General features: G+C 40.0%; 1 protein-coding gene across 3 annotated transcripts in view; it reads left to right on the top strand.

The window, feature by feature from the left end:
* LOC144934185 (netrin receptor UNC5C-like) overlaps window positions 1–12,257 on the top strand; it is a 101,600-nt gene that overhangs the window by 22,732 nt on the left and 66,611 nt on the right. For 2 of the 3 annotated variants that reach the window (XM_078859747.1, XM_078859749.1), the window contains exon 2: window positions 3,635–3,740. The exons of the other annotated variant lie outside the window; for it this stretch is intronic. In XM_078859747.1, coding sequence (XP_078715873.1) covers window positions 3,635–3,740 — 106 coding nt within the window. The remainder of the gene's footprint in view (window positions 1–3,634; window positions 3,741–12,257) is intronic. 3 annotated transcript variants of the gene reach the window in all.

The following is a 12,257-nucleotide window of genomic DNA, read 5'->3' on the forward strand; positions in this document are numbered from 1 at the left end:
CAGCGACCATTACCTCGAAAGCATACACCACACCATGCATCAATGTGAGGCTGAGTCACCATAGAGGAGACTCGCACACGTTGCCAATGATGTCTTCCATGGCAACCCTAAGTCACCAGGCTCATAGTGCATTGCGCAACACAATGTGACAAGTAGCTAGACGTGGTATCAGCTTCATCACCCCATCGTGTGCTCGTGATGGCTTTAATATGTGCTCACTAACATCACTTGCCTTAACAGTTTGTTTAAAACTATATGGACGATTTTTGCATTTATTTGGTAGGTGTGTATAATGTGGGGAGTGGTAGTTTAGTGGTTAGCGCGCTGCACTACCAACCCGAGTTCGATTTACACCCACGGCCAACAGCAGTGACGAATCTGAACTGGTCCTGGGCCTCCCATAGGTCAACTCAGCCTCAAATGAGTGCCTGGTGTGAGGTGTAAACATCGCCTCTTGGGAGACAAAGGCGTTTGGGCATGGTCCTGGCCACCCACCCCCTCGTGTGCCGTTGCAGCCTTCATAGGTACTCGCGAACAGCACTTGCCCCAACAGTCTGTTAAGGCTATGCGGGGTTATTTATCTTTGTCTAATGTGGGGGGCACTGTGGTTTTGGCACTGCATGTATGCATGTTGAAGCCAACCATGCTAATCGGAGTTACAAACTCCCATATTTTAGTGTGATTACTGGCCATGCTGCCACAGATCATGGGCATGGTAATCATTGTTTCGTGGTTATATAACTTATCTTGAGCCTCTCCTGGGTCAACTCCGTCTTAAATTGTGCTTTGTGCACAGAACCCCTGCAATCCATCACTTTTGAGACACGAGTTGATGGATCACACGGACGTCTGTGAGACTTCTAAATCCACTGGACTCTGAAATGGGCAGTAGTAGGAAAAGATCAACACATTCTTTAATCTGTGTGGTCATTTGAGTGTGATCCCCTCTAAGCATGGGTGTTTCTCTGGGTTCTCCAGTTTCCTGTGATGTGCACATCACTCAGTGTGGCTTTTCAGGGAAGACTACTTCTGCATTATCTGCATCTTTGTAATTTTAATAATCAGCATCAGTAGTAGTAGAATAAGCAATATCAGCAGCATCAACTGTGGTCATGACAACATCATTGGCCTTATCAACATTGACATTGGCTTCAACAACATTGTCATCATCATGAACTTTGTAAACATCATCAGTTACCATCATTATCATATTTTTATAGTCATTCAACATTAATATATTCATGTGCACATTAGCCACAATTATTCCACTTTCTGGGAAGTTTAGAGTACCACATATCCAATACATGCTTTAAAAATAATTTGAGAAACCGAGGTGCCCGCAAGATTCAAGTAAATGTGAATGGTACGCTCCCAGCAAAGCCCTCAAATTATAATAAGCAACCCTTCAAGATGCCAGAAAGTTTCCCCAATTATGTATAATCTCTCCACATTCATTGGCTCCATCATAACCCCACCCACTGGTGGCTATAGATGTGGCACAAAGGATGTGGTTTTTGTGCACAATCGGCTGCACAATAGTTGGAGTTTTTTTTATTTTTGTTCTGCCATTTTGCATTTCTCCAAAAAGAGGTGGAATAATGAAAAACAAACTTCTTGATTTACGATAAAATACTATTATGATTACTATACATTTTTATTTCTTGCGGTGAGTTTTCTTGCGGTAAGTTACTTCATACCACATTATTGGATTAAAATGTCCGCCGTTTGTCAGAACAGATGCTTAACCTGCCATGCTCTTCTTCTTGGTTCTTTCGGTAAAGTCACGTAGAAGGGAAGTAATAACATAATAAAAATAAAACATAATAAAATAATTCTCACGACGTTTCGGCCACAACGCAAGCAGCCGTCCTCAGGTGAAAACCAGGTCTGTCGGGGAGACAGCGTCTGAATGAAACAGCACACGAGCTTGGAGCATATATATAAGCTGGGTTGGAAGGGGGGGAAAGGGCGCTTCGACAAAATAATTTGCATATCAAGAGGAATTTAGCATATTTATGGGAAATTCAGGAATGTGATTAGTACTACATATGCCCGTGCATTATGCAGGATTAGCAGCATCAAAGGAAGGGGATAGGGGTAGCATTAATAAAGGGAAGGAGTGTTAATAGAAAGTAGCTGCAGTAACTAAAACCAACACGTAAACAACTAAAGTATAAACTACATAGTATCATCAGTATACTAACTATACTATACAATAAGCTGAGTTACTAACAGTAAGTAATGCATTACAATTCTACGTCGTAAAAATTATATAATATGCTTCCATATAAACTTTATTCTCTTACATCACACGAGTCTACACTGTACTATATACTGCCATAGACAAACCCAACATTAAATTATTTACTGTATTGCTATAAACCACATTGTAATATAACACTATGTATTATTCTACCCACCCTAATGTATATCACACTGCTATATATTTACTATACAATTACGATACTATATATTACTTTGAACATTGTATTAAGCATATAAATGTTATACTATTTGTTATTATACACTGTACCATTGACCGTCGTGTCAATGGGTGAGTAGTGGGGGGAAACTTGCAGCGGAGCAAAGAATCATTCCCTGTGGAGAATACAATGCCAGTGAGTGGAACGCGGTCTGAAAGTCACCGTAAACGTGAACACAATCAGTTAAGATCCGAAATGGTTTATTACGTCCTTCCAATGATTGCTAAGCCAAAATCCATCTTCTCGGTTGAAATTGTCTCTGTGTTTGTATATGTGGATTGCCTCATGAACGAATCTCTCATGGTAGCCAGATGGCTTGCAGAGAACCTATGTCTTGGAGAAGTCAATGTCATGTGAGCCCACTGAATTGTAACAGTGATCTGCCACGGCTGAGGTGTTTGTCCTACCGTGTTTCAAGTCTGCTTTATGTTCACGGATGCGGTCCGAGACATGTCGTTTGGTTTCTCCAATGTAACTGCTACCACAGAGGCAACTTAGTTTGTAGACGCCAGGGTACTGTATGTCTGGAACCACATCTTTTACAGACGGAACCAGATCACGGATTTTATGTACTGTGTTGAATCGGACCTGGATCTTGTGTCTAATCAGGATTTTGGAGATCTTTTTTGTGACCCCAGCAATGTAGGGTAAGGTGATGGTCTTGAAAGGCTCCTCAACAGGATCGTTCTTGATGGTTGGAGTGATGGCCTTGCGGATTGTGTAGTCGGAGTAACCATTAGCCTTAAGAGCTTGGCGTACATGTTTGAGTTCACTGGCAATGTGTTCCTGGTCGGAAATGCATTGGGCTCTATGGAATTAAGGGAGGATGGTATGACAATCATTCCTTCATCATGGGACCTCCTTTGCCAGAAAAAAGGGGAAAACCCTATTATCATATTTTGGTCCTGGCAAAGGAGGTCCCATTATGTAGATGCTCACCCTGAGCTCTCATTACTCTGATAGTGCATTGTCTTTGGGCTGTACGCCTTTTGGCGTCCTCTGGCCTAACACAGCATCAAGACCTTGCTGGACGCCTTGAAATATGATGAGTACGGCTGGGAGGTCATCAGAGACTTTTAAATGGTGGCATTCCTGATGGGTCTCCAAGGCGGTTTTACCAAGTTTCCCTGCTATCTTTGCCTTTGGAACAGCAGGGACACCAAGGTGCACTACCACAGGCGGGACTGGCCACAGCGGACAGAGTTCTCTGTGGGGAGGAACAACGTCAAGTGGGAGCCACTGGTGGACCCCCAGAAGGTGCTGATGCCACCACTGCACATCAAATTGGGCCTCATTAAACAATTTGTCAGAGCTGTAGATAAGGAGTCGGCAGCCTTCAAGTACCTTCAAGACTTCTTCCCTAAGCTGTCTGAGGCAAAGTTCAAAGCCGGTGTCTTCGTCGGACCACAGATAAAGAAGATCCTGAAGTGCAATAAATTCCCCAAGAAGCTCACTAGTAAGGAGAAAGCGGCTTTGAACAGCTTTGTCGCAGTGGTTCATGGCTTCCTGGGCAATCACAAGGTCGAAAACTATGTGGAGCTGGTTGAGACTGGTGAAGAACTAAGGCACAATAGGCTGTAGGATGTCCGTCAAAGTCCATATCCTTGATGCTGAAATCTCTTCCAACCTGGATGTGTGTCGAGTAGGCTGAACTATGGTAACATCCTCTACCTGGACTTACCACTCTGACTGGCACATGGTATGCCAAAAGCATATACTTATTCCAAAGAAGGATGGGTCTGGATAGTACTTGAATCTGGGACAACCATAGACCCTAGGTCGTCATATATGGCTGTGAGGGCGGTGCTACGTGGTGGGTAGCAGACGGAAAGTGCAGCAAAAGCTACTGTTGTATTCGACTGTACTTTATACGGTGCCACATTTACACTCCATGCCTTCACAAACCCACACTGAACCAACGTGATAAAGCATTGTTAAATGACCGCATGATCCACAAGGCATGGAGTGTCCCTCGTAGAGCAGCGGCTTGACACAAGGGCTGTGTGTATACATTTACAATCTGATCTACGAAGCCGCGCACGGTTTGGGCCCTGCACTTTCGCTAAACTGTCTCTGGCTGCTGCCCCAGGCAGGTTTTTCATCGGGGGGGGGGGGGGGGCAGCACATTTCTAACACGCGACGTTTTCTGCACACTTTCTCTCAATCTTCCTCCTCCTTTCTCCATTCCTGTCTGATCTGTGCAGTATTTTTGAATTTTACGAGTGACATTCTTTACGTGAGTGACCCAAATGTCGGGGGGTGGTGGGGGGGCGAGTTTTTTTTTATAATAAAATGTTTTATAGTCCTCTTTGGGGGCCAAACACGGTACAATATATAACTAATAACAAGTATAATTATATATTGATTATTTTACTTTCTACATTTTGGCCTGCAGTATTGACATTCAAGGACACATTCAATGTTGACTGTGTGTTTGTTGTAGTATACATTATTGTGATGTTGTGGGTGATATATTTAATATCCTGCACATGGAAGTGACATGATGTAACAATGGACCATATAGTGAAAGAGCTGGAGGCGTGTATTGCAGCTACAAAATGGGTTAAAGACAAACATTTAATAAAGATGGGTCTCCTTTGCAGAGTATATTGTTTTTCACAAACACTCACACCAGAATATAAATAAAGGATAGAAAAACACCAAATTGATCTTTTCTTGAGATATTAAACGTCAGAGTGTTATCTGATCAAACAAGCTTTAAAGCTTTGGAATCTCTGACTTGTGCAAAAAATACACTTTTTGTTTTTGCTGGCATCTCAGAAAGTGCTCCTTGTATTATTGACCATTGGGGAGGATGTTCTAGGTCAACTCCAACTGCAATTGAACTGAGAAATGTCAAATTGCTCCTAACCACACTGCCACTTATTCAGTCAGAGGGTAGAGATATATATATAATTGATTTAAAAAATGTACACTTCTAAATGTAATTGGTCCAAATTACAATAAAGGCACTGATGAATGTAACTGATTAAATGATGTTGCATTCAGGAATCAATCATATTTTGAATGTTTATTGCACATCACTGTATATATTTAATAAACATTCCAAAATACTGGTTGATGAGATGTATTATATGAAATTCGAAAATAAGCAAGGTGATTATTACTACTACACTTATTTACCCAGGAAAGCCTCACAGTCTTGTGACTCAATTTCAGGATAGTTACGGCAGGTTTTCACAGTAAGGGACCATCATTGCCTACGTATATTCCAATTGAATAATTTGCGGGTAATTTTTCACATTGGGCAAATTTGGACCCTGATGCCAGCATATAAATGGAAGATGACGTCACTAAGATATGTAAGCTCCACTGAAGCAGACGGCGAATAGTTTTGTCCGGTTAAGGCACTCAGCAGTAATCACCAGAGTAGCCACTGGAATCCAACCGTGAGCGAGCCTTGGTGAATGAACGACCACTAGGGCACATCACCAGCCGGGAATAAAGTAGGACGTGAAATTATATTTGGTGAAGGAGTAATGAGCTTGCATGCGAGTCGAAGGCTCATTACACTGCAACTCAGTTGGTATTTTACGAGTACAGATTCACAGAGCTTATTGTCTTTCATCAAACCAAAAAGAAAACATTGGCAAGTTGTTTGCAAATGTATACCATTCCTAACTATTACCATACAACCACATGAGTAAACTACAATCCCTTAAATAATATATTCACTGTGATACTTAAAGTTGTGCTTTTTAAATGAGCATTGCACTGAACTTTTGAGAATTATTGTGCTGGAGTTTGCACATTAATTGAAAGCACATGAAAAGTGAATGCAGTGAGACTTTGGGAATTTGAGACGGTAAATAATTAAATCAATAAATAAATCATATAGTATATATGAGAGAGTGGTCTGTCAGTAATGCATTTGTTTTTGAGACCACAGTTATCTTTATCAAGTGTCAGTCTCAAGCCTCTTGATGATCAATACATTCATTTTTTTTTTATTACTACATGATAGCCCAATGAGATACAAAATCCATTTTTCAAAGGAGACCTGCCAGTAAGGAACATACCCCACTGTACATATCTACCTTGTTTTGGTTCTGAGTAATTTTTACATAGGGATTTAGGTCACGATACTGTTACTGAAACATACGTTTCATGTATTAAAGTCATACATTTTATTTATGAATTTAAGACTAATTTGAATCCTGATTATGATTAATTTTATTGATACGAACAAAATCATATATGCAGTTTTGACATCAATACATGGCTTTTGTGAATCACCTAGAGCATTGGCTGCTATTTTAAAATGCATCCACAACTCAGCTAGGATATTCATCAACATATATTGCACACAGACCCTTTTGATATTTTGCAAACATTCACACTCAAACCCCACAGCTATTTTAATTTAATCACAAATACTCAAAGAGTAGGATTCCATTATATCAAGTGTGCTCAATATATTTCTTCAAAAACTTGTACAATATATAATGAAGATGCAACCACGTCTCAAGATAATGTCAATAAGTGACATACGTGAGACACAACATTATGAATTAAGTAGGTGAACAAGCAAGGGGGGATGGTGACAGGGAAGCACGACAGAGCGGCATAGCCCAGGCCACAACGTGGCCAAGTATTGGGGGGACGAAGAAACTGGGGCCCAACGAGTTCCAGGGCAGTCTCAGGTGCCCCGCGTGGCCTGTTACTGACTAGCAGGGACAAATCGGACAGGTGACAACTCTAGTTGGTGCTGCCCTGGCTGTCACTGGAAGGCAGCACCAGGCCCTAGGGTTCCTGGGTTTGAGCCGGGCAGTCCGGGAATTGGCATCTGTGTTCGGGTGGCATCATTTTATTTGTAACGAGATCTGGAAGTTGTATTGTGTTGAACTTAATTGCAGTTTTTATAGTCCTAGGCTGAATGAGACACATTCGGGTTTGGTCTGCAATGGCAACACTAGCACTAATACATTTCAATGACTAGTTCATTGAAACACGTACTAAAATACGGGCTGTAATTGCTTACAACATATGTTTGGCGCTTGCATGGAAAATTTGTAAAGTAGTTTTTCACACTGAACTGTGTACACATTTGTGATAAATGCATCGTACACACACATTCTGCACTTTTAAATGAGAAAATGTGAGCAAAGCAACTAACATTGAGCATGGGTAATACACAGTCCACGTATTGAGGCCTTAGCATTTACAATATAGTACAAGAAAATAAATGTTTCATAAGTTCTGTTCATTTATAGATAAAGATACTTCACTTTGACGGTTTATGACATCTACTTTCTTGTATCTCAAATGCTTGCAGATACATTAAATTGCACCGTCTGCTTCAAAAGTTAACCATTGCGATTCTCTTTGAAGGACCTTTTTCATGCATTGCAAAAACATGAATATGCATTGCATGGCTATCAAAATAAACAACACGACTGCAGCAGAGTGCATTTCTCAATGAGAATTAAGTAAAATTATTAAGCATGCTATTATTTTATTTCTCAACTGGACCTTGGTTTTTAGAGGATTTGGTTGGACGTGTAGTGCTAGCTACGTGTCAAGTAGACACGATCATTTTATTTTGTTTCTTAAACGAGTGCACATTATACACGTGTTATCTTGTTATCTTCCAGGAGCTGCGATTTGATGAGAAAATTTAAATTCTCCATGCACATCACGGCACTGCCATCTCTCACACATCTCAATTCCGTGTCAATGTTTTATTTGTTCAGAAGACCCGATTTGTGATAACAGTTGGTTTTATGCAAATACCAAAGAAAATATTACGGATGCATGGCGTGAACTATATTCATGCATTGGTGACACCGCATCAAATTATAAACATTTGAGAGATTTTCGACTGCTGATGAAAAAGACAATTGAGGAAACAAAGTGACAAACAACTTTGGACATGGTGCAGTACTTGAATATTGTCGGTTGTATAATACAGTACAATAATGCATAGTCTGGATGCCATCCATCCAACAGCAGACTTTACGCATCCTTACAATGTTCTGCATATATTGTAAATATATACCACAGTAGTCACATGTAAAATGAAAGTACATTCAAGTGCTATTATTAACTGAATGTTTTAATATACACTGGTCAGTGAGGGTTTGTGAAGTGAGAAGCCCAGGACTGGTTCAGATATTACTTGCCGCTGATCTTAGCTGTGGCTGGGAATCAAATGCAGTTCACCAGGTTCATAATGTAGTGTACTCACCACTGCGCCACTACTCTTACCCATTTTCATGATTATATAGAGGCTATTCAAAATGCATGCATAATGCAATATTTCATTAACTACAGTTCTACATGCATGTAATTTACATAAATTTCTGACTGACATACAGATAAATATATAACATACAGTAGATGTATAAAACACAATATAATTTACGCATTACCAAGTAAATAACATGGCAGGTCTCAAACTACTTATTAATGATATACGCAGATAACATGCTACCTTCCCATATATACCTCTCCACACATTTGTTTAAACATCCCATCGGTCACGTAATATTTTTGAGATGCATTGGGTTTTTAATTCAAGCAAACTTTGGGCTGGTTTTGGGATTCAGTGGCTACGTTGTCCCCACCTGAAGAAGGACGCTTGTGTAGCACCCGAAACGTCGTGATTTAATTTAGTTGTTTTCATTAATTTTATTTTTTACCTACGTGACTTTACCGAAAAAACCAAAGAGTATGAATCCTTGCAGTCACGAAAGCTTCAAATCTAGAATTCAGTGTCTTATCAGCAGTGTGCTTAAACCAATGCGGGTGTATTAAATATACAGGGTGTTTGTACTCATAACTGCAACATAACTTGGCTCAGAAATGAGTATATTTTATATCGAGAATGAAATTGGAAATTGCATGTGAAACCAGACAGTTAACAATGATAAAACTATCTCAGTACATCTAGTGCCAGTATCTGGCCTGTGTCTCTCTTCTGCTGGTGGAATGAACATCTTAACAACTTCTCTGATAATGCATTCACGTGCTGGCTCTACATGTATCAGAAATCCCTTGCACGTCAGCGGAGGCTGAAACTATCCCAAATTAGACATTTTCAGGAAATTAGCCTGGAAGTAAGGGCAAGCGTGGGACCAGTGGGAGGGAGCTGAGGTGGGGCATGGAGGGGATAGCTGTGGCAGGGGGAGGATCCTGGCTTCAAAAGAATGAGGTTTGGAGAATGTTGCTTTTTTGTTTTATTTATGAAAGAAATTATTTTATTGGCATCTAGACCAAAGCAGCCCGTTTTGTTTTATTATTTCAGAGGTCTCTAAAGATGGGAGAACCACGAATCACATCCTGGAAGAGTCCTGGTTATCAGTTGAATGTCGTAATGTGTCTTACACAACATTACATCTGCGCTGTCATGAGTTGCACATTCAAGAAAATGGTCAGCTCTGTGCCTGTTTGAGCAATACACTATCGTAACTAGACTTGACTGAATAAAGTTCACGCAAATTTGTATGGAGTTTTCATGCAGTCATTGTTGACAATGCTAAGATTATAAATGTTGTATATTAGATTACAGAATTAAACTATAATGTGTGTTCGTAGTCAACTCTTGGCAAGCCTTACTGACCAGTTTCTTTTAATTATGCATGTGTTAGCACACATGAAAATAAAGCACTCAGATCGAACGTTTTATCTGTTATTTTATTGACATAATGACTGATTGCTGTCCTAATTTGTTAAAGGAGTTTTTTAATCTCCTGTGGTCTTCCTTTCCTTATTCTTTTGTATATCAACCGTTGTTCTTGCCGCAGCGTGTTTTTCTTGAAGGTAAATATACCTACATGTTTACGTGCTCCTTGCATTTCTATTTTCAACAATGTGTCAGTAACAAATAGAACTGACAAGCAGGTCCACAGTCAGCCAAGACGGAGCGCGTGGGCACAAGGTAGCGACAGCATATGACAATCTAATACGAGAAACGAATGAAATTGGCAGTGGTGTACAAGCATAACTAACAAACAAAAAACAACTCGATACATTTGGCAATAGGCTTTATGGATTTTTGTTTTTATTTAATTTTATCGTACTGCACGAAACGTTTTGGGAAATTGCCCTTTTTCATCGCAGAGAGACAAAGGTGGGTGAAAAGTGGTCCACGGGACAGAGGTGGAAGGACTTAGGGAATGTCGCTTCAGTCGGGTGCAGTGCATTATTGCCAGAGTCATGGGGGAGGGGGGGGGCGACTCTCAACATTATCTCGTCTTTATTCAAAGTAACCCTTTGTGCATGCATTTTGTGGAGTAGAGGTGATTGTGTGTATATTTACTGACTTCACTGTAATTATGTTTTATGTACTGTAGAAACTGGAATGCTGGGAATAAAGATGACTGCTAAAAGAATAAAGACAAAACATTTTCTCTCTTACAAAACACATGCTCACTATTGTTTTCAAACTATCAGTATTTTTCATACAAAAATCACTCACTCTTCAATTACCTAGAATAGCCATGTCTTGGGGGAGGACATCACAAAACACGACAGAATGTTTCTCAAGCCCCTGCAAAATTGTCCCTACAATCCAACCTTCCTCACCTCGCATCCAATCCTCCACTCTGGATTTGAGCCACAGAACTGACAACTGATTCAAGAGTGCTAATTGGAACCCAGGGTTATGACTATAATCTTATTTATTTATATCCATTCATGTACTATCACATCAAGAAGAAGGACTGACATCTGTAGAACGAGCCTTTTTATCCACATTTACATTTTACTCAGACATTTTCTGTGATCGGGGAAACATGCCAATGTGACAAACACCAATATACAGCAATAGTCATATGTTAAGGCGCTCTTCCACCTCCAACCCAGTTTTTATATAAGCTCCTAGCTTGGTAGTGTCTCATTCTTCACCTGAGGACGGCTGCTTGCGTTGTAGCCGAAACGTCGTGAGAATTATTTCATTCTATTATGTTTTATTTTTATTATTTTATTACTTCCCTTCTACGTGACTTTACCGAAAGAACCAAGAAGAGTCATATGTTAGCTTATTTATGTAATTGTGTGACATGTTATGAACCTATAAACACAGCACACATGTGCTGTGAGTCCCCAAACTGCCAATGTGTATTATTTTGGTGTCTTTGTATTATGTGGAAATAGTGTCAAATAGTGAAATGCACAAGAATAATTAGTTTTTGATGTATGTTATAACAATAACGAATTGCAGTCATTATTACACGGGATTTAACTACTATGCAACATTATACTGTGTGCCATTTTTTTTTCTCTCTGTCTCGTGCTACTTATGGCTGCATTACTGAATTTATTTGAATTTAAACTTAGTCATGTATTGCCATTGTAGCTGCTATTGCCGACCTTGAAGACATCTGAGATGTACCTCTGTCACTTATGCTGTGAGTAACACCTACCCCGTTGACCTGCTTACTAAATCTAGGCCATGAAGTCTGGTGAGAGATAGACCTAAGTTGTCGCTCTCTGTGCGCCTTGCATTTATCATCATCCTGAGAGGGCCGTAATGTGCGTTAAACTGAAAAGGCTGCCATAAATTACTTCCCCTCTTAAAAAACCCTGCTTCTCCTGTTTCCCAGAGAGTGGAAAGCTGCTTGTAAATCAGCATTATAATCCCCCAAGTCTTTTCTTCCCTGGCAATTTTACAACCCTTGACAATTCCATTAACCCTTTAAAATGCAATGTTAAGCCCTGTGACTTTTCTTTACCAATATTTTTCAAAATATCAGGCACAGTTATGGTGTCACTCATCTACAATAGAAATGCATAGATATGTCTATATAGGGT

The sequence above is a fragment of the Lampetra fluviatilis genome, chromosome 9, assembly GCF_964198595.1.
Source record: "Lampetra fluviatilis chromosome 9, kcLamFluv1.1, whole genome shotgun sequence".
Lineage (NCBI taxonomy): Eukaryota > Metazoa > Chordata > Hyperoartia > Petromyzontiformes > Petromyzontidae > Lampetra > Lampetra fluviatilis.